Source organism: Trichosurus vulpecula, chromosome 1, assembly GCF_011100635.1.
Source record: "Trichosurus vulpecula isolate mTriVul1 chromosome 1, mTriVul1.pri, whole genome shotgun sequence".
NCBI lineage: Eukaryota > Metazoa > Chordata > Mammalia > Diprotodontia > Phalangeridae > Trichosurus > Trichosurus vulpecula.
Window position 1 is genome coordinate 115,309,361 of NC_050573.1, and position 22,504 is coordinate 115,331,864.

Sequence of the window (22,504 nt, forward strand, 5' to 3'; positions counted from 1 at the left end):
CAGATGCATGCTGGACTTCCTGACAATTCATAACTCGCTTGCCTGCCATGCTTGTTAAGACCTATAGGTGGACTTGACCACAGTTGGTTATAATTTGCATTTTGTGTGTTTATTTGGAAAATAATGGAATCACTAGGACTTTAACTCTGTTACACAACAGATGAAACATGTATGAGTGGTTTTCTAAATTTTCTTCTCTTCTCTTTCCTTATGTTTCTGCCATCCCCTTACTTTTACTCAACACCCCCCCCAACTGCACCTGGGGCTACTACTAGCCCCACCAATCATTCCAGCACCCCCCAGGTGGCTAGTATCACCCACTTTGGGAACCTATACAAACCAACATGAAGTCAGAGAAGCCAGCTCTCTGACATACTTTTAAGTTTAATCTGCATTATTTTTCTATTTTTTTCTAGCACTTTCTTAAGTCTAGATCAAAAAAAAGACCCAATTAATCAATCCCTGTTTTGTATCATTCGCTGACTTCTGAGGCATAAATGCTCACACTAAAAATTTAACAATCTGCTCTCAAGAGCCCATTTAAGGTGACTAGCACATCCCCGTCTAGCCTCTGCCATTTCTGTACCTCTGCCATCCCTATCACCCGTGGCTAAATGGATCTCCTCCCCCTGTCCAACTGTTAAAAGTCTTTTTTTGCATCAAGACTCAGTTCAGGCATCACTTTCTTGTGAAGTCCTGCAAATACACACACATAGAGACACACACATACACACATACACATATGTACACATACCCATACACACACTTTCACCCACACATTTTCACACACACACACACACACACACACACTCATGCATACACACACACACGCGTGCACATACACACCCTACTGTAAGAAAACAATAGCTCTCTCTTCAGATTTCCCACAGTCCTTTTCCTGGACTCCTTCTTTGTACTTATTTTACCGTCTCTTGTGCTTATCTCACTCATTCACCCTCACAGGTATTTCTTTCCCCCAGATTGTAAGGTGATCGCTCACTTCTGAAGACTCTCACTTCTTACAGGGCTTCAAAACTCCCTGAAATATAGCTATTTCTATGGTTCTGGTGCAGCTATTGGCTTAGAGCACTTTGGTATCCAGGGGTCACAGCTGGAGAGTTGAAGATTTGTCATTGTATGAGCCAAGGGTGAGGGAGTGGGTTTGCTTGAGTTGGGTCCATAAGACCAAACCACTGGATCCCTGCTTCTTAGACAGAGAAGAGCATGAGCTGTACAGGTGAATAGGGACAATTAACAGGACCCAAGAGAACAAGCTTGCTTGGGAGAGAGGGTGTGGGTCAAATTGTGAACCAAGACAGTGTAATTCTCTACCTGGCCATTCCAGCATTCATGTGATAATCAAGTCCACCAGGATAGGCAGAAGGTGGAGGAAAATCTTTCTTAGCCGTGGTCTCTACTATAAAAGGAAGGCAGCAGCCATAGGAGGCAGCTAGGTGGCTCAGTGGATAGAGCTCTGCGCCTGGAGTCAGGAAGACCTGAGTTCAAATCTGATCTCAGACACTTATTAGCTGTGTGACCCTGGGGTAAGTCACTTCACTGCTCTCTAACTCAGTTTCCTCAACTGTAAAATAAGGCTAACAATACTGCCTACCTTTCAGGGTTATCGAGAGGATCAAAATTAGATATTTATAAAGTGGCAGGCACTATAAAATGATAATTATTATATGCCAAGAGCTATGCCAGGATAATAAAGACAAAAGTGAAACGACTCTTTACCCTGGAGAAGCTTATTGTCTAGCCGAGGGAGACAACAGATATGATGAACACATAAACCCCAAGTGTAAGAAATAGGTACCTAACCTTACAAAAATATGCACAGAAGTGTTAAGTATGTGGAAAATGGCAAAGAACTTCCTGGAGTCATAAGGCCAGGAGTAGCCTCATCTATATTTTACCTAGTCTATATTTTTTGCAACCAAGCTTTTGCACAGTCTATATGTTCCCACTAATTCTAGATGAGAAATTGCATAAGAAAAAGATTTCTTCTTTGACCTTTGCTACATGCTATTCAAGCAAGAAACTTTTGGAGAAACCTTTCCAATGATTTCTAAACTGCATTTGGGGAGAAGTCTTGTATGTCCCCATCCCCCCAAGCTTTCTATCCTTCCAGGAATGAGCCGAGCCTGAGCTTTATCCCATAAAATAAAACTAAGCCTTTTTCCATCAACTCCCTGATATTTTCCATTGCTTTGAGGTACTTTCACCACAAATAGAGATTAAACAGAAATGCATATGGGATTAGGACCTTGCTTGTGGAAGGCTGCCTGTAGCTAGAATGACATAATATAATGGGAGGCAGTGTGAGTGTATTTAAAATCTGGGAGCTCACGGCGACAGGGTTTGGCCTATATACATACATACATACATACATACATACATACATACATATAGATAGATATACACACACATATACATATATACACATACATATATGTATATGCATGTGTATATGTATGCATGTATATATATTATATGCACATATATACACATTTACATACATGTATAAATATATAATTTGTTGTTGAGTCATTTCAGTTGTGTTTGACTCTTTGGGATCCCTTTTGGGGATTTTCTTAGCAAAGATACTAGAGCGATTCACCATTTTCTTCTCCAGCTCATTTTTTACAGATGAGGAACTGAGGCAAAGAGGGTTAAGTTACTTGCCCTGGGTCACACAGCCTAGTAAGTGACTGAGGCTGGATTCGAACTCATGAAGATGAATCATCTTAATTCCAAGCCCAGTGCTCTATTGCGCCATCTACCTGCCTATAGAAATATATGCTCTTCCTCAAACAATCCAGATTAACGAGGGTTGAAAATAAATTTTGATTTTTAATAATACCTGCACCAGTCTCCAGATAGAACTTTCTGGAACCTGTCTTTGGGGGATCCTAGGTCGATCAGTTCCCAAAGGTCTCACGAACCTTGTGGGAATAGTCTTTTGTGCTTATCTAAATAACCACAGCATTCATATCAATTGTAGGTGCTAGATAAATGTCCATTGGATTGGATATGTATGTTTCAGCAGCTAGTGTACTATGTACTTTCAGTGTTGATATGAATGACAAAACCAAAAGCAATTTTTACCCAGAGCAGCTTATAGTCCACAGAGGATCTCAACATTGAATAGATTATAGAAGTATAGAGGCGTGACTATTTGAGGAGAGAGCAGACACGCACGTATATGTGTATGTGTATGTAAATGTATTTGCACTTCAGACTTTAAAAAACCTCATTTGCACTTTTGTTGTAGGTGTGTCTGACTCTTCAAGACTCCATCTGCAATTTTATTAGCCGGAGCGATTTGCCATTTCCTTCTCCCTCTCATTTTTTTTTTTCAGATGAGAAAACCAAGGCAAACAGGGTTAAGCGACTTGCCCGGAGTCATACAGCTAATAAGTGTCTGAGGCGGGATTTGAACTCTCAAAGATGAGTCTTCCTGACTCTCAGCTCTCGGCTCTCTATCCATTCTGTCACCATCAGAACACAAGCAGTGATCTGTGGGATGTGAAAAGGTCCCAAAGACCCATCCCCTCAAAGGGCAGGGCAGGCAAAGTGTCAAGACACTAGATCGGTAGAGTGAGTTTTAAGGAATGGCCAACCAGGTCACACACCCTGGCCCTATATCACCCTCTCCTGGAAAAATATAGGAAGTGTACAAAAGGCTGGCACGAAACCTATTGGCTCTCTGAGGCAGTTCAACTCAAACGAAGCCCATGAAAATAGTCAGCTGTCAGAACAGAGTCAGTATGGTGCAGAAGGGAGTCAGAAGACCTGGCATGGAATTGTACTGATTTTTTTTACTTCAATTTATTTTATTTTTATATTCATTGATAGCCTTTGGTTTTGAACAAATATATCCCTTCTCCTGCCCTCCCTAACAAGCCATTCCTAATTAAAAAAAAAAAGAACTTTTAAAAGGGGAAAAAAATTCAACAAAATGAATCAACACATCAAATGGTTTTGATAGTATATTCAATGACCTGCCAACAAGCATTTATAATGCACTTATTATTTGCCAGGTGTTGAGCTAAGTGCTGGGGATGCAGAGAAAGATAAAAATCAGTCCCCTCAAAGAGCTCACAAATGCTAGAGACAACATGTAAACAACTATGTACAAATAAGGTGTAAATAGGATGAACTAGAGACAATCTCGGAGGGAAAGCAGCAGTATTCCACACCCATCCTGCCTCACTTTTACAAAGAAAGTTAATTTTCACATCTCATTTTCAGAGTTGAGGCATGGTCATTATAATTGCGCAGGTGTTCAGTCATTTTTCAGTCACATCCTATTCTTTGTGACCTCATTTGCTGGCATTTGCTCACTTCACAAAGTTCATTTGGGGTTTTCTTAGCAAAGGTACTGAAGTGGTTTACCATTTCCTTCTCCAGTTCATTTTATAGATGAGGAAACTGAGGCAAACAGGGTGAAGTGATCTAGCCAGGGTTATACAGCTAAGCGTCTGAGGCCAAATTGGAACTTGAGTCTTCCTGACTCTAGGCCCCGTACATCCTGTAGCTGCCCTATAATTCCTCAGTGGGTCGTTTGGGGCTATTTGTGGGGTGTTTGTTTTGTTTCACTACTACTCTTTCCACTTGGTTAATCGAGTATGCTGTTTAGCTGGTACCCCTTCATTCTGCAACAATTTATATGTCTTCCCACACTTGTCTAAATTCTTCATATTCATTGCTGCACATTCACACGCCATAATATATTAACCTCTGCCTGATAGATGGGCATCTACTTTGTTTCTAATCCTTTTATTTCTTTAAATCAACCTTAGATGTGTAATAGCTATATCATCTTGGGTAAATCACTAAATAGCTGTCTGCCTCGGTTTCCTCATCTGTAAAATAGAGATGATTATAATAGTATTTCTTTCCCAGGGTTGTTGTGAGGATCAAATGAAACAATCGTAAAGAGTTTAGCACATAGTAGGTATTATATAAATGTTAGCTATAAGCTATTATTAAACCAGCAACATGATTTCCTCTATGTAGGGAGCTCCTGGGTGAGGTACTTCCTCTAACAATGCAAATCAGCACCTTCTCTGTAACTCAAGTCTGACAGAAGTTGCCTGAGGCGCTGAGAGGTTGTGACTTGCCCAGGGTGTCTCAGAAGCAGAATGTGAACCCAGGTCTTCCTGTCACCAAGACCAGCTCTCTGTCCACTGTGCCGTGACATTTTACTTTTACAAAAATTTTACAATGACTGTTTTGGTGTAGATGGGACCTTTCTATCATTGACTTTTTTTTTTTTGGAGAGGGAAGGCAGGGCAATTGGGGTTAAGTGACCTGCCCAAGGTCAGCCCAAAGCTAGTAAGAGCATCAAGTGTCTGAGGCTGGATTTGAACTTAGGTCCTCCTGACTCCAGGGCTGGTGCTCTCCTCACTGCACCACCTAGCTGCCCCTCTATCATTGACTTTCTCTGGAGATATTCCCACTCTGATATTTTCTATTTGTGTGATCTTGGGGAAGACATTCTGCCTCTGAATCTTGGTGTTCTTGTCTAGAAAATGAAGGGTTGGTGCAAGCTGGCTTCTGAAGTCCCTGTTAGGCTCATATTCTATGATCTAGCACCTTTAACACTTAGTCATAGGCATTCAGAATAACTGCAGAACAGTTTAAATTGCATGTTACATTTCCCGGTTTTCATTTACTCAGAAACCATTCATGAGCTAGCATTGTTTTACTGTCTAGCCCTGCTGCGTCTTTCATCCCACTTCCATGCAAACTCTATTTCCCAGACAATTGTATAAAAACTGCATGTCCAGGATTAGAGGGTGCACCAGAGATCTTCCTGTAACCCTCTGCTGCCATCCATCTAGTGGAGATTTCCCAGAAACTTGCTGGGATGGATTGATTTGGCTGAGACCTCTGCTACACATAATGAGCCAGCCATTGTAAACAGGACATGGGCATTCATTGCATGGGTGCTGAGTTTCCCCTCTACTGCTGACTTGGTAGATTACATGAAACTTCCACAACAAGCAGTCTTTTCATTTGAATAATACCTTCATTGCTTCATAGAAAGCCACTTCAATCTCCTTCTCTTCCAATCCACAAATTCAATTCACCAAACATTCACAAAGCTCCTGCTATGGGCTAGGCACTGTTTTAAGTGCAAGGAATAACAAAACAAGATTTCTACTGGAGAAGATTCAACCTGTGTACCAATAAGCAAGACAGAGAATGTACAAAGTGAATCAGAGTAAATTAATGGAGAAAGCAGGGACGTAGTAAGGGGAATCAGAAAGGACTCATGGAGGAGGTGGCACGTAAGCTGTGCTTAGAAGAGAGCTAGAAATTCTGTGGGGCAAAGAGGCAAGTCCATTCCAGACATGGTGGACCATATGTGCAAAGACATGGAAGCAAGAGGTGGAATATCATGTATAGGGAACAGCTAACAAACTGATATGACTGGAATAGAGGGTAGGTGAAGGAGATTACTATGGGGAAAAAAGATTGGAAAGGTAAATCAGAACCCTACTCTACAGTTAATTAAGTGGCACAGTGGATGGAACATTATTAGACCTGGAGTCAGGAAGACCTGCATTCAAATCCAATGTCAGACACAAACTATTAGGTTTTGTCTCCTCAGTTTCCCCATCTGTAAAATGGGGGTAATAATAGCACCTGTTTCCCAGGGTTGCTGTGAGGCTCAAATGAGATAAAATTTGTAAAGCGCTTTGTAAACCTTGAAGCTAAATGCTGGCTCTTATTATTAGCTATTATTTATTTTAACTAGTTATTGTTGCTAGTAAAAGACCAATAAAAATTTCTAATAGAATTATTACTGATAAAATTAAATGTCAGGCAAATGATTTTATCTTTTATCCTAGAAGTAATTAGAAGCCACTGACAATTTCAGAGTGAAGTGACATGGTCAAATTCACATTTTAGACATAACAATTTGGCAACAAAGCTAGAAACAACAACTTTATTATTCCTATGACAGGAGAAGTAATGGAAGTCTGGATAAGTGACCTGTTAAGAGAAATGGAAATCAGGATTTGAAATTGCCCATAGTGATTCCATCCAGAAGGCAATGCACCCAACAAAGGCATAGATTAGCAGAGCATGGCACAATGAAGCAAGAGCTGACCTTGGAATCAGGAAAATCCTGGCTTGAGATCTGCCTCTGACACATATTGATGGTGCGACCCTGAACAAGTTATGGGGTTGCAGATTGTAGATTTAGAGCTGGGAGGGCCTTAGAGATCATCAAATCCAACCACCTGTCATGTCATAGATGAGGAAACTGAGGCCAGAAGGGTTTAGTGACTTTCCCAGGGTCACATAGCTAATAAGTATCTAAGGCAGAATTTAAACCCAGGTCTTCCTGATTCCAAGTCCACTGTTCCTCATAGGTGCCTCAATACCTCCTGTAGGGCAAATTTCTAAGCTAGTGATTTCCTTACAGTCATGAAACCACAAGTATAGAGCCCTTCCTCCTCCTTCCCCCCCAAAATACCAGGAGAACATATCATCTATTTTAATTCACACTTCATTAAATGTTGCTTATAACAAAATTCTGCTTGCCTCCTGAGAACAATTGCAAGACCTTTTACTGTTGATATGTACAGTGGGTATCATAGATACCCACAAGGAAGATAAGCTAGATGCACAAATATGTGTGTGTGTGTGTGTATAGCATGTATATGCATATATTACATTTATTGCAGTGTATATTTGCATTTACAGATAATTGCAAAAGTGACTTTGTATATACATACTTCTCTGTTGCTATAGCTACATACTAGATGTTTGCCCATACTGTACCTGGCTCTACAAACCCATATTGTTTGGCATTTCAGCACGAAGGCTTAATGCAAAAAAAAGGAAAGAAAGAAAGAAAGAAAGAAGGAAAGAAAAAGAAAGAAAGAGAAAGAAAGAAAGAAGGAAAGAAAGAGAGGAAGGAAGGAAGGAAGGAAGGAAGGAAGGAAGGAAGGAAGGAAGGAAGGAAGGAAGGAAGGAAGGAAAGAAGGGAGGAAGGGAGGGAGGAAGGAAGGAAGGAAGGGAGAGAGAGAGGGAAAGAAAGAAAGGAAGAAAGAAAGAAAAAGAAAGAAAGAAAGAAAGAAAGAAAGAAAGAAAGAAAGAAAGAAAGAAAGAAAGAAAGAAAGAAAGAAAGAAAGAAAAAAAGAAAGAAAGAAAGAAAGGAAGGAAGGAAGAAAGAAAAAGGGGGAGGAGAATATTGATTGGCAAACAGAAGGGCTGAAGCCCCAAAGTCAGCTGCCTGTCCTTTCTGCACAATGAACAATGGGTATGGAATGTTGATTCTGTATAAATTCCAGAGAAGTTTGTAACAAAGCTCATCAGAACAAGCTATTAGACACTCCTTGCACAAACACTATGTATCATTAGTGAATACATCCATTGTGAATGCAGTGCTAGCCACACAAAGAGGAAAATTCCAAATCGATTTCTTCTTCTCTTCTTTTTCTACCCCTTTGGTCGGATCACATGGTTTCATTACCCTGAAAGCCAACATCTTGCTGTTGTAAGGAACGAGAATGAATTATGTTTTCAAAAGTATTATAATTCCTTCACAAGAGAAAGAAAATCAAAATGGCATTCACTAGTCTTATAAAAAGGGGGAATGTGATTCCAAACATCCCTGATGATTGATGGCAAAGCTTCTTATTCATACCTCTAATAAATATTCTAATTAAAAAGGGAAAAAGGAGTGAGGACTGTCAGTATCGTACCTAAGAAAATAATATCTTTTAAGATCAACCTATTCTTTCGATCTAAATCAAGAGTTCTTAACCTGAGGTTTGTGAACTTTTCTGTATTTTAAAAAAATATTTTGATAATTATATTTCAATATAATTGGTTTCCCTTGTAATCCCACATATTTTATTTTGTATATTTAAAAATATTATTCTGAGAAGGGATCCATAGGCTTCACCAGACTGCCGGAGGGGTCCAGGACACACACAAAAAGGTTAAGAACTTTTTAACAATTAGAACTACAACTGGGTGGAATGGGCCTCCTCAAGAGGTCATGAATTCTGTCACAGGAGAAGCAAAGCTTACATAATCATTCCTTAGATATGTTGGGGAGAATATTCTTTGGAGGTATGTCGCTCCTTTCATCTCTTCCCCAAAACTCATTCACAAAATAGAACAAGATGTAGTGACCAATAACAGATTAAAACGCTACCAAGGCTATTTGCTTAACAAGAACTCAAACTTTAATCCTTCTACCAATGGGTTTTCAAGTATTAGAGAGATGGAATGAAGCACATGGAAGTGACATATCTTTGTCACAGTGACTCATATTTCTGTAGTCCCTTAGAGTTTATTGTCTTTTTTCTTTTCAATAACAATAACCCTAGGAATTAGAGATTAAATGGCTTTTCCATGATCATACATTCAACTACAGAGGGTGCTGAGGACCACTTTACTTGTCAGATTCAACACTAAGGACCAGGCAGTGGCAGTTCTACCCTCACTCCAGCATCATGAGTGCCACCCAGTGCTAGAAAGTGCTCAAAGGAACAGTCAGACTCTCTATGGTTCTCAGAAAGCTGGCTTCCTCTGTCATCCAACTCCTTTCTTTGTATATACACTATTCATTTTGTGGGTAGATGTGCTCATTTTGTTAGTCTAAGTCTGAATGAATTTAGCCATTACAGTATGCCAATTAAACTCTTCTTCCCTACCTCCTTCTACAAGGAAAATCTTCGGTACCTGCTGAATTTCCATTCAGTCACTAGCATAGCTTAATGGAGTCAATAACATAGAGAGAAACATTTGGAATAAAATCAAATATATTAAAACAGCTATACTCCTCCAGAATGGAAATATGATACATGAATGCCACATGGACCTTGTCTTCCAAACCTAAGCAGCCCAAAATTAATCTGTAGGAACACCATAAACCAAGAGTTGTGCTAGAGCCAGCTCGCACTGATTCTGGAGAGATGGTTGTTAAATTTTTAGTGCAAGCGTTTGTTGTTGTTCAGTTGTTTCAGTCATTTCCAACACTTTGTGACCCCATTTGGGATTTTCCTGGCAAAGATACTGGAGTGCTTTGCCATTTCCTTCTCCAGTGGATCTAGTTTGTCAGGAAATCAGAGGTTAATTGACTTACCCAAGGTCACACAGCTAATAAGTGTCTGAGGCTGGATTTTGAACTCAGGTCTTCTCAACTCCAGATCAGTGCTCTAACCACTGAACTACTGGCTGCCTCTACTGTGAACATTTACATCTGAAGTTGGCAAAGGTGACAAATCAAGGAATGGTTTATTGTATTATTGCTTATCTAGACTTAAGAAAGTAATGGACAAAATGTTAATAATGCACATTGAACTTAAAAGTTTGTCCTGTGTACATTTTTTTTCAGAGAGCTGGTTGTTAAACATTTATCAGCATACCCCTACCCCAAACTCCCCAATTCATAGACATAGTTCAGGAGCTAAGACTGAGGCTTTCCCCATTGATCTAATAAGCACTGTCAATGTTTTTTCCACTCTCTACCTCCCTAAAGGTTAATATCCAATCAGTTAGTGAACTCGGGATCCAGGATGCTGGGTCTTCCTTAAGCTTCTCTCCCATCATCCCCACTGCCAGCTGTTCTGCTATGTCCGGATCTGACCTCTCAGGCTGCTTCCTGACTCAGCTGGCTCATTGGCTGAGCTGTATAGGATCTGGATCTTTGCAGCTGGGGAGACTTCATCTATGCCCATGATTCCTCCCTCTTGTCCTTGCTTTCCCTGTTTCTGGCTGGCAAGTCCACTTTCACTTCTAACCCTTTGGGCATACTCCTTCCATCCTCCCCCACAAATATCTTCTTATATACAGGGCTCAGACCTCAAATCTAGCCTTATCCTCACAAACAGAGAAAGGGTCTCAGTACTGGGTGTCAGGGGAGAAAGTGATAAGTCACTGGCGAATGTTGCGTCATGGACTTATATCCAAGTGTCCTGATTCTGTCTACTGGTTTTTTTCTACTAAGTAAACCCTGCTATTTCCTCCTACTGGAGCCATCCAGGGAAGCTCATAAGGCACAACTCATAGGCACCTGCTTCCTCTGCCTCTACATTAAGGCAAGCCCCCTGTACTTCAGTGTCCAAGTGTAATCACTAAACATAACCTCTCTGACTCTCTGTTTTCTTACCTGTACCACAGGGATAGCAATAATTATTTTAAAGATCTTTTGTCAAACATAGCCAATAGTAATAGCTGACCTTTATATAGCACCTTCATGTTATCAGATAGTTTACATACCTCCTCTCCAAAATCCTGTGGATTAGGCAGAGCTGGCATTACTGTTCCTATTTTACAGATGAGGAAACTGAGGCTCAGAAAGCTTTAATACCTTGGAAATACAAAGAGTGAAAGAAAGATTTTATACAGTTTCTCCCTTCCCATGGAATACAGAATGCTCTTAATTAGCATGTGGGGAGCACTTGATTATTGGTGAAGAACAATTGACACAGTCCTTATTTTTTTGGTGGCAAAATTCAGATTCTAGGTCACTAAATGACTCTTATCTAGTCAAAAGATCATCCCCTTCCTCATCCTGCCCCCCTGTCCCTTTCATCCCCTGAACAATGTTGTTTCTTGTGGCCAAGAATGCTAAATCATGTATTAGCCAAACAAAACGATTCAGAACACCAGGACACTGGCCCATTGTCCTCTCTGACTGATGAAGAAAAAATGCCTGCTGGTGGTGGTGGTGATGTGACAGTCACCCCCCCTCCTCTCCCCCCTACTTCCCATTGGTAAGACAGATAACTAAAAGAACATCAAGTCTCCATTCTGTGGCAGTCAGCCTCACACTGACTGACCTGAAGGAGCATGAATGAGCCTGAAATTAAATTCATCCCAGTAAGGCCTCATTGTTTCCAACATTTTACCTGAACCCTCTCTGTGGTCAATTTTAGTCAGTCAGTCAATAAGCATATGTTAAGCACCTGCTATATCCCAGCATTATCCTAAGATCTGGGGATACCAAGAAAGTCAAAAACCAGTCCCTGTCCTCAAGAAGCTTACAACACGCAAACAACTATGTACGTGCTACCTATAAGATAAACTCGAGATAATCACCAAAGGGAAGGCACTGTCATTGATGGGGATCCAGAAAGGTTTCTTATAGAAGGTGCAATTTTAGCTGGGACTTAAGGGAAGGCCAGGAGGCCAGGAGGCAGAGATGAGGCAGAAGAGCATTTCAGATAATGGGGACAGTCAGTGAAAATGCCCAGAAATGGGAGATAGACTTTCTTGTTTGAGGAACATCAAGGAAGTCAATGTCACTAAAGTACAGAGTTCAAGGTTTGGGAGACAAAGACGACATGTTCTTGGACACTCTGATTGTGGTTGAGGGACTACAGATGTGAAGCAGTGGACCAAGGTGGAAAGCAATCTGGGGGTCTTAGTAGACTGTAAGCTCAATCAGTGTAAGTTGACTTTGAGACAAAGCAGACAAAAAATCAGAAAAACAAAATGTGTATGGTCTTGGACTTTGTTAAGAGAGGTACAACTTCCGGGAATAAGGAGGTGATGATCCCACTATGCTCTGTCCTCATCAGACCATATCCAGAGCATCATGTTCAGTTCTGGGCACCACGGTTTAGAAGAGAGACTGGTAAGTTGATTAGTGTCTAGGGAAGGGCAAGGAAAATAATGAAAGATCTTGAGTTTCTGTCATATGATGACCAGCTGAAGGAAGTGAAGATGTTTACCATGGAGAAGAGGAAATGGGGGACTTTGTAGCACTCTTGGAGTATATAAAGGGCTCTCAGGTGGATAGCTTTCATGGTAGACCTATTCTTTGCAGCCTTGAGGGAAAACCTAGGGTGGAAAATGTAAAGAAGCAAATTTGAGCTTGATGTCAGGTAAAAATTTCTAATAAATAGAACTAGGCCAGTGTGGAGAAGGCTGATTTGGGAAGCTCTGGCTTCCCTGACACTGGTGGTCTTCAAACAAGGGTTGCATAACCACTGCTTGGGTATGTTGTAGAGAGGTTTCTTGGGTGGTGGAGGGGAGAGATATAGTCCCCCAACTCTGAAATTCTGTGATTCTGAGTCCTCAACTTAAAGTCAGAAGACTTGGGTTCAAGTAGGGGCTTTCTCACTTAAGCCCTTTGTATTTTGGGGCCATCTCGCCTAATCTACTAACCTCAGTTTCCTTTCCTATACAACAAGCCTGCACAACACATAGCCCACAGGCCACTTGCAGACATCAAAGGATATGGGGCAGCTGTCACATGACCCACTGCAACCAAACATCATCAATCTATCTCTAGTCTAACCTATCTGCCACCCAAAGAAGTTTGCAAATTGTGCAAGTGTGCTATACAATAAGAATAATTGTACTTGCAGTCAGGTCTTGAAATACTCTAGGAATAGAATCATAGATTTAGAACTAGAAGAGACCTTTGAAGTCATCTGGTCCAACCCTCCTACTTTACAGATGAAGAAACTGAGACCCAGAGGGGTTAAGAGATTGCAGAAGTTATTTAGTGGGTCCTGACTTCAAAGGCAGTTGCTCCCCAGGCTGGCTGCCTGATGGCTTTCCAGCCAGCTCCCCATTTCAGCAGGAGTCATACCAAGTGAAGAAGAACTCTATTTTGTACTTACTCTTTACCCTTATTTTCTCAGGCCACTTCTTCAAGTCACCAAGGCTTTGATGCTGCTGAAGATGCCAAGAGGCTGCACCAGGCTTGCAAGGGGATGGGTATGAAAGCTGCTTTATGATTGTTCATTTCAATTTTGAAGGAATTCCCCATGATTTAGCTTCTATTCGCTTCTTAGCTCATGAAGCTAACATTTTTCACTCGGGGGTCATTCTTTTCTAGTCAAGTTAGCTGTCTTCCCTAGAGATCACAAACCAAAAATAGATCACATGTATTCAGGGCTCCACAAATTGACAAAGCCCTTCCCTCCTTGAAATGACCCTGACCGCCCCCCCCCCACCCAGGTAGGCAGTGTAAATGTTGGCTATTAGGCTCCCTTTGCAGATGAGAAAAACTGAGGATCAGAGAGGTTAAGGAATTCACTCAAGGCTGCACATCTGGAAAGTGGTGGAGGAATTTGTCACACATATAAGTTAAGTCATATGTTGTTTCAACAATTCAGCTAGCAGCTGCTGTGGGGGTGTGTAAAACCAACAACAACCAGCTCACAGAACACTGCAAGCCCAGGTTCTTTTGATCTGCTTTACTAAGGAAAGCAACGTTAAGGGGTTAGCAATCCCACTTTAATCCAGCATACAAATATCATTCACTTAGTTCAGAGGGAAAAGCCAGCACCCTGAACTTCAGAGCAAATACAAAACAAATTACAAACATCAACAGACAGACCTGGTCTGATTCAAATCCCAATTCATAGTTACCAGAGTTTAACCAAGTCCAAATATCCGGCCAAGCTGGAGGGCTCTTAACTACAGCTGCCCTGCCAGAGTCTCCACATCAGCAGGGCACCAAGAGTGAGAGCCCTAAGCAAATAGCTCTGTCTTCTCTTTTTATGCACTCTTTAGCGGTCATCAAACGTCATCTGAGCTACCAGGACTTAAGCTCTTACTATTGGCTCTGGAGTTAACACCTCCCCCTAGGACCTTGAGGGCTTCATGCCCACATGGGCTTAGCACCTAGAAGCTAGGGATTTGAGGCTTACTTGGATATAATCAGACCTCCCTTCACTGGCCCCACCTGGAGCCCCACCTTAGTTACCAATTCACACCCACATAGGCTTAGCACCTAATAGATAGGGGTTTGGGCCTGGGGCTTAGCACCTAGTAAGACTCGATCAAAGACAATCATTTTAAAACAGTAAGAAAGTCCCAATTTAATTGATATTACATATGTTCAATTCAATCCAACTCAATTAACATTTATTAAGCACCTACTATGTGCCAGGCACTGTGCTAAGCACTGGGCATACAAAAAGAGGCAAAAGACAATCCCTTCCCTCAAGGGGCTTACAATCTAATGGGGAGGAGTGGGGAACAATACACAGATAAATGTATACAAACAAGGTATATATAGGATAAATAGGAAATAATTAATGGGGGGAAGCACTGGAGTTAAGAGGGGTTGAGGAAGGCTTCCTTTAGGAGGTAGGATTTTAGTTGGGTCTTAGAGGAAGCCAGGGAGGTCAGTAGTGAAGTTATATTTCATTTTGGGGTACACTAATGAAATCTCTCTTTGGATCAGATTTTCTCTTATATGTAGGTAGAACTGTTCCTAAGAGGCTGAGAAGCCCCAGGGCCATTCCTAGAAAGGTCAAGGCCTAGAACAAATCTAATTGTGTGGGTCCTCATGAGAAAGAGGTGGGGAATAGAGCCAATACCATATTACTGTTTATCAGAGAACTTGGGCTCAGATTTCTGCTCTGATACTTGTTATGTGAGTGGCCTCAGACAAATCTCTTCCCTTGGTTTCCTTCTCTGAAAATTATTATAAATATTATCTAAGGTCCTTTCCAACTCTAAAGTTCTCTAAGATGCCTGCTAGAGGCTGCTAGGTGGCACTAGTTCAGAAGTTAGGAAGGCCTAAGTTCAAATCCTGCCTCAGATGCTTACCAGCTGTGTGAACCTGGAAAGTTAACTGCTCCCTGCCTCAGTTTCTTCAATTGTAAAAAAGGGATAATAATAACACCTACTTCCCAAAGTTGTGAAAAACAAATGAGATAATGTTTGTAAAACACTTATCACAGTGCCTGGCACATAGTAGGTGTTCAATAAATGCTTGTTTCTTTCCTTCTTAATCCTATGATACCAAGTTAAAATGTGTGGCAAGAGAAAACTTTAAAGGAAAACAAAAACACAAAAGGGCAACGTTCATGTTAATTATTTGCATGTGCCTGCATCCTGGTATAGTAAACTTAGTCTGGGGCTCAAGAAGTCTGGATTTATATCTGAGCCCTTGGCACTTACCAGCTGGATCAATCTGGGCCCTTTACCATTCTGAAGCTAAATTAGGTATAACTGAATTTATATAATATATAATTATCTATAATATGTGTTCTATTTAATGTATTAATATATTATGTACACACATATTAATATACCATATCACTGTCATATAATATGCTACATATTAATGTTACATACATGTTACATATGTATAACAACAGAGGTTACATTGTGATGTCCTACATTAGCTATAACACGTTGCGTGTGATCATACATTACACATATGTATTGCATATAATATAGATTATCTATAAGACCATCTGAATACGAGTATAGTAATACTCAAATTACTTAACTCATTGAGTTGTTATATAGAACTTAAGGTAGGGGTCCTTAACTCCGTTGTGTCAGGGACTCTTTTGGCAGTCTGGGGACACCCGTGGTCTCCTCAGAATACTTTTTTAAATGCATAAAATAAAATTCAGAGGATTACAAAGAATACCAAGCATATTGAAATACAATTGTCAAGATTTTTTTAAAATAAGGTCAATCTAAGAACCCCTGGCTTAAAGTATTACATAAATGTGAGCTATCTATATACAGTTTATTTATTTTTGGTTTTTATTTGTTTGTTTTAGTGTAGCTAACCCCTTCTCTCTTGCTGGGATTAATTGTGCCACTTCTAATGGTGGAGGATTCCTTCCTCATCACCCACACCCTTGGGGTTGCTCTGGTGTCATACGAAGGCATCTCTGAGCCTAGTGGAGTGAGATGTTCTTGACCCAATGCTGTGGCTAGATTCCAAAGGAAATGCAGGAAAATGGAAAACTCAAATATCTATGAACATATTCCTGTCAGTGCCTGGCACAAAATCCATCCATTTCAGGGCACAGAGTTAATGGAAATATATAAATATGATAGCAATTCCCAAAAAATCAGGCTTTGTCATCTACCATGGCTAAAGCATTCCCACGCCCACACTGACCTCTTCCACCATTGTACCAGGCACCATCCAGGAGTCTAGACATCATGTGATAGGTTTCCTCTGCAGGAACCCTAGGGGCAGCTGTGAGCAGCCTGCCAGGGCTGATGGGAGGGACCACCTGTTCAGCTAGGCTGCCTTCTAAGTGAAATCTCAGAGCCACAAACATCCTGTCACTTGGAGACCTAGGCTTCCAGACAAACCACTTCCTTCCTTGGGTGTCCTCTGAGTAGGAGCTTTGGTCAAGCCCATGATGTGAAATCCAACTTCTAACAGCTGTGGTAGCTCCTAGGCACACTCGATCCACTTCTACCTCAATCAGGTCACTATCGGCTATCTGTAGGATCCTCCTTCCCTGTGTTGTTTCACTTTTAAGTAGATATGTGAGCCAGAGTTGAGAATTAGATCTGCCCTAGCATGCAGCTGTTGGAGCAGTGGAACCCCTGTATTCAGGCTTCATCTAGGGGACAAAGCTATGTCACCAGACTGGCAAATTACAATTTTAAAGTAGATAAAATGTTCCTATAATACCTCCCAGTAACCCATTCCATCACCCTCCTCCCATCAGCCATTGAGAATCCCCTAATTCAAGCTTCAGTATTGTCCTAAGACACCCCCCCCGAACATTTGACCTTCATACTCTGGATTTTTCCTACGTTCTTCTGTCCTGTGCCCCATTCCCTCAGTCTTATTTATTTGCAGGTCATGGTAAATTATAATTATTAATTATTATAATTTACATAGCAACAATTAACATTGTAACTAATAATTAATATTTATATACTACTTTAAAATTTGCAACACATTTTACAAATATGATCTCATTCATCCTCACAACACTCCTGAGAGACTGTTGTTGTTGTTCAGTCACATCTGACTCTTCATGACCCATTTGGGGTTTTCTTGGTAATGATGTTAGTGTAGTGTACCATTTCCTTTTCCAGCTCATTTTACAGATGAGGAAACTGAGGCAAACAAAATTAAGTGACTTGCCCTGGGTCACACAGCTAGTAAGTGTCTGAGCCCAGATTTGAACTCAGGAAGATGAGTCTTCCTGACTCCAGGCCCGGCACTTTATTCACCTAGCTGCCCCACCTGAGAGGTAGATACATTATTATCCCCATTTTACAGTTGAGAAAACAGGCTGACTCTCCCAGATACATATACATAATAAATGTGTGAGGCTGGATTTTAAACCAAGTCTTCCTGACTGCAATTCTATCTCCCCATCCAGTAAACCAGGGGTGTTAAACATGCAGCCCACAACACTCCCAAAAGAGACTGGAACAGGATCAAAATGTAATTGGGGAATATTTAATAAACTCAATGAAAATACAATAAAAAGATAATAATTGTTACATTTTAAAACTAAGTTATTACGTGGCCCACAGGGATCCTCTTGTACAATTTAGTGGCCCTCTTTTGCGATTGAGTTCAATACCATGTACTTGCTCACTTAACTGCCTCTAGGTGGCAAACTAATATAAAGCATAAGCAGGGTCTGGCTTCACCTTTCTTTGAATCCTCAGGGCTCAGCACAATGCCTGGCAAACAGTAGGTGTTTAATAAATGTTTTCTGAGTGAGTGATTGACTAATGTGCTCATACTATTAGCATATTAAAAGGTAGCACGGTGTAGTGGAAAGCCACAGAACTTGAAGGACACCTAGATTCAGATCTTGAATCTAGTATTTGTTACCCATAGGTCCTCTGTGACCTTGGGCAAGTCATTTGCTCTCCCATAAAAATGAGTGTGTTGGAATAGGTGATCTCCGAGACCCTTCTAGCACAGGATCATGCGGCCTAAACTTAAGATGATGCAGCAATAACAAATGTGATTAATCTCTCAGGTGCGAATTTTAAAAGACTATTAAAACTAAAAATTATTATTATCTTCAATTAATAAGTATTTCTTTTCTTCCCCTTCCCCCTCCTCGAATCAAATCAAAAAGAAAGAGAAAATCCTAGTGATAAATATACATAGTGGAGCAAAGAAAATTCCCCTCATTGGCCATGTCCAAAAAATAGGTCTCATTCTCTACCCTCTCTTTCGGGAGGTAGATAGTACATTTCACCTTCAGGCACCTGGAATTGTGGCTTGTCATCGCATTGATCAGAGTTCTAAAGTCTTTCATAGTTAATAGAAGCTTTCTATAGAGTAAGACCTGCCAAGTCACAGGCCCTTTGTCGGACAGTTCACCATGGTCCCCGTCAAAAATCCCTAGGTCACCTACCCTCATCTGTACTAAAATAATAATAATAACAAAATTTTAAAAAGCTCTGTTTCTCAAGTCCAATATCCCAAAACCAACCCTACCATGATTGGTTTGGGAAATGCACATACCATCAATACTTAGCATCCATTATGAAGGACAAATCAAAAAGCAAGAAGGAAGATACAGGAGGCACAGGAGGGTGCCTCTAGGGATAGCACTGTATTTAATCAGCGATCCCAGTTCTTCCCCTCATTAGCTGTGGGCAAGCCACTTAGCCTTTTGTCCATTTATACAATAACAATAACGAATGAGACTCGTACTAGGAATTTCTCCTAGGGTTGTCTGGAGACTCAAATGAGATCATGGCTGCAAAGGGCTTCGTTAAGTATAATGCAAATACGAGATGTTATTATTAGAAGGAGTAACATCACAGCTGGCAGTGGAACAACAGACAAGACCTCCCTTAAGGTCGCAGAGCCCAAGAAGACCACTGAAGAATCAAAATTACAGACTAATCACAGCTCTGCATCCAAGCAGCGAGTCGCCACACTGGAAGCTTCCCACATTGATGAAATTATAGGTCTTATTCATCTGTGTGTACAAAGTTCTTACTACAACAATTACAACAATAATATAACATTTATTTAGCATTTGCTATGTGCCAGGCACCATGCTAAGCCCTTTGCAATTATCTCATTTAATCCTCACAATAACTCTGCAAGATTATTGTGTGCTGTTATTGTCCCCATTTTACAGAGATGGTAACTGAGGCAAAGATTAAGTGACTTGCCCAGGATCCTCAACTCGGGTCTTCTTGACTCCAGGACCAGTGTTCTATCCGCTGTACCACCTAGTGTTTCTCATGTATTATCTGAGAGAGACAGAGGGACAGATAGACAGACAGATATTCTGGAGCTGTATATCAATTCATAAATGTAATCATATTAATTAATATTATAAGGAGTTCCAAGTATTTTTCATGCATTTCTCATAAATATATGAAATTATTATGGAGTTCCAGGTATTTCTCTAGAGCTAGAGAGTTAGACAGAAAGAAAGAGGAAGAAAGGAAGGAAAGAAGGAAGAGAGGAAGGAAGGAAGGAAGGAAGGAAGGAAGGAAGGAAGGAAGGAAGGAAAAAACAAAGATATATATTCTGGACCTATATGTCTATTCATAAATGTGACTGTATAAAGTTAGTATTAAAAGGAACTCCAGATACTTTTTGTGTCTATCTGATGATGTATGAAATTATTATTATAAAGAGTTCCTGATATTTCTTTATAGCTAGAGAGCTAGATAGACAGAAAGATGAGAGAGAGAGAGATTTTGAACCTGTATATCTGTATATGTGTATGTACAAAACTAGTATTACAAGAAGCTCAAGTGTTTCCCATATATCATTTCACTCACCTTTCCAGTGTCCCCATTTTACAGAAGGGGAAGCTAAAGGCCCCAGAACTTGAGGTAGTCAGTGGTGGTTTGGGAATAGAAAAAGGATTTGCTATTTTGTTGTCCATCCAGTGTTGAGGCTTGAACTGTAAGTCTAGCTGAACAGAAAGTAATTGTTTGTGGCTAACCACAATTTTTAGTGCTTGAAACAAAGACCAAGCAACCACAGCTGATTTCAGTGGTCTCAAGGACACATTGATCCTTTTCATTTCCTTCAAACTCAATGACCTCCATCCCATTAAAAAGTTGACCAATTTCCTCCCTGTCCCTTCTCAGTTTTTTTTCCCTAGTGAACTTCTCAGGGCTACGAAGTGAGCAGAGCCCTCTGGCAGTTCAAGGGGTTAATCATCACTTCAGTTTTGAGCCATACTGTGTCATTGTTCCTCAATGTCCAGTCAAGATTTGGGTTTTTTCCTTTTTTTAATTTCCAAGAACCATTGGCTGGTGACCGGTCACAGAACCTCAAACCACTGTAAATGTTTATAAGAAACTGTTCCAAGGCAAGGACTGCTGATGCATGACACATACATCGTGAAATGTAAAATGAGGTCACTGTTTAATAAATCATCCTCCTTCCTGGGAAGTGGAAACATTTCTTGTAGGGAAATCAGAAGCACCATATCATGGAGTTTAAGAGGTCATCTAATCCAGCTTCCAGCCTCCCTGCAGGCAATTTCTAAGCCATTTCCAGACAGGTTTGCTATTTTTTTAATTGCTATTGATCTTCAAGAAGGAAATTCTGGAAAATGTAGTGTTGGGTTTTGTTTTTTTGTTTTTTTAGTGCTATATTCATGGGCCACATTCTTTCCTCATCTACCTGGCTGATTGGAGCTGTGGCTTCATTTCCCTGGGCTACTCATGTATAGGACAGACTACATGATCAGGATTTCCATTAGGACCATGGCCTGAGGACCACTGTGGTGTCATTAGAGGGTCACTGATTTTGCCATCAGAGGACCTGGGTTTGAATCCTAGCTCTGCTAGAACAGGTCACTTACTGTCTCTGAGTCTGTCCTCTGATCTCTCAAATTAGGGCTTGATCACTAAGATCCACTCCAGCTTTGAGGCCCCTAATCCATTGAGCGTATCCAGCAATCCCATCACTACCATACCTGAGAGGTCTACGGAAATACCTATAAAGAAGCATCTGGTCAAGAAGGGACCAGCATTCACGGCTAAACCCCGGACTGTGTACTTTGAGGACTCCCTATGGGCCCATACCACAGAGTTCCTGGGATACTCACTTCCCCATCACTGGTTTTGCTCCCACCTATTCCAACCTGGCCCCTGGGTCTTCCAAATTTCACCAGCCTTCCCATCTCAGGAATGAACAAAACTCTTCTCTTAATTGCATGGGGTCAGAATGGAACAAATATGTTCGTGTATGACTGTGTATATTATACATGTATGTATATATGTGTATATACGCATAGTGTGTATATATACATATGTGTACATATATTCCTTGTCTCCAAAACCCTGACCATCTTGAGCGTTGTGCCTTCTTGTGGTGGATTCTTCTTCCCTTCATAATTTCCTAGCAAAGTTTTTTCTTACTCTATTGTGTCTGTTGAATTGAAGAAGAGTTTTCATTCCTCACCTAGATCAAGAAAGCTGGAGATTGTGGGTTCCCCCAGAGGACTTGCAAGACTGATGAGAGACAACTTCCCAGAAGCACTGGGATGTGAGACATTTAGAGAGTAGGAAAAGCTTCACAGAACATGGCCGGGACCTCAGCTGTGAAGGCTGTTTCATCACAGGCATTTTTATAGCCCCATTGATCTGAGGACCACTTGGACCTTCTCCCCCACCCCACCTTCCCATACAGTACAAAGTTTGGCGGGCCTTATAATTCCTCTTTAAATCAGGCCTTTCTGGAAGAGGAAGAGGTAGATGTACGTAAGAATCGTTCTGGATAGTAATCTCATACAGTCAGTCAGTCAATGGGCATTTATTAAATCTTTACTATATA

The 22,504-nt window shown here is 40.8% G+C and overlaps 1 protein-coding gene across 1 annotated transcript in view; it reads left to right on the forward strand.

The window, feature by feature from the left end:
* Positions 1 to 22,504, forward strand: part of ANXA13 (annexin A13) — a 69,791-nt gene that overhangs the window by 23,549 nt on the left and 23,738 nt on the right. Inside the window, 1 exon segment of the mRNA XM_036741865.1 lies at positions 13,632 to 13,707. Coding sequence (XP_036597760.1) covers positions 13,632 to 13,707 — 76 coding nt within the window.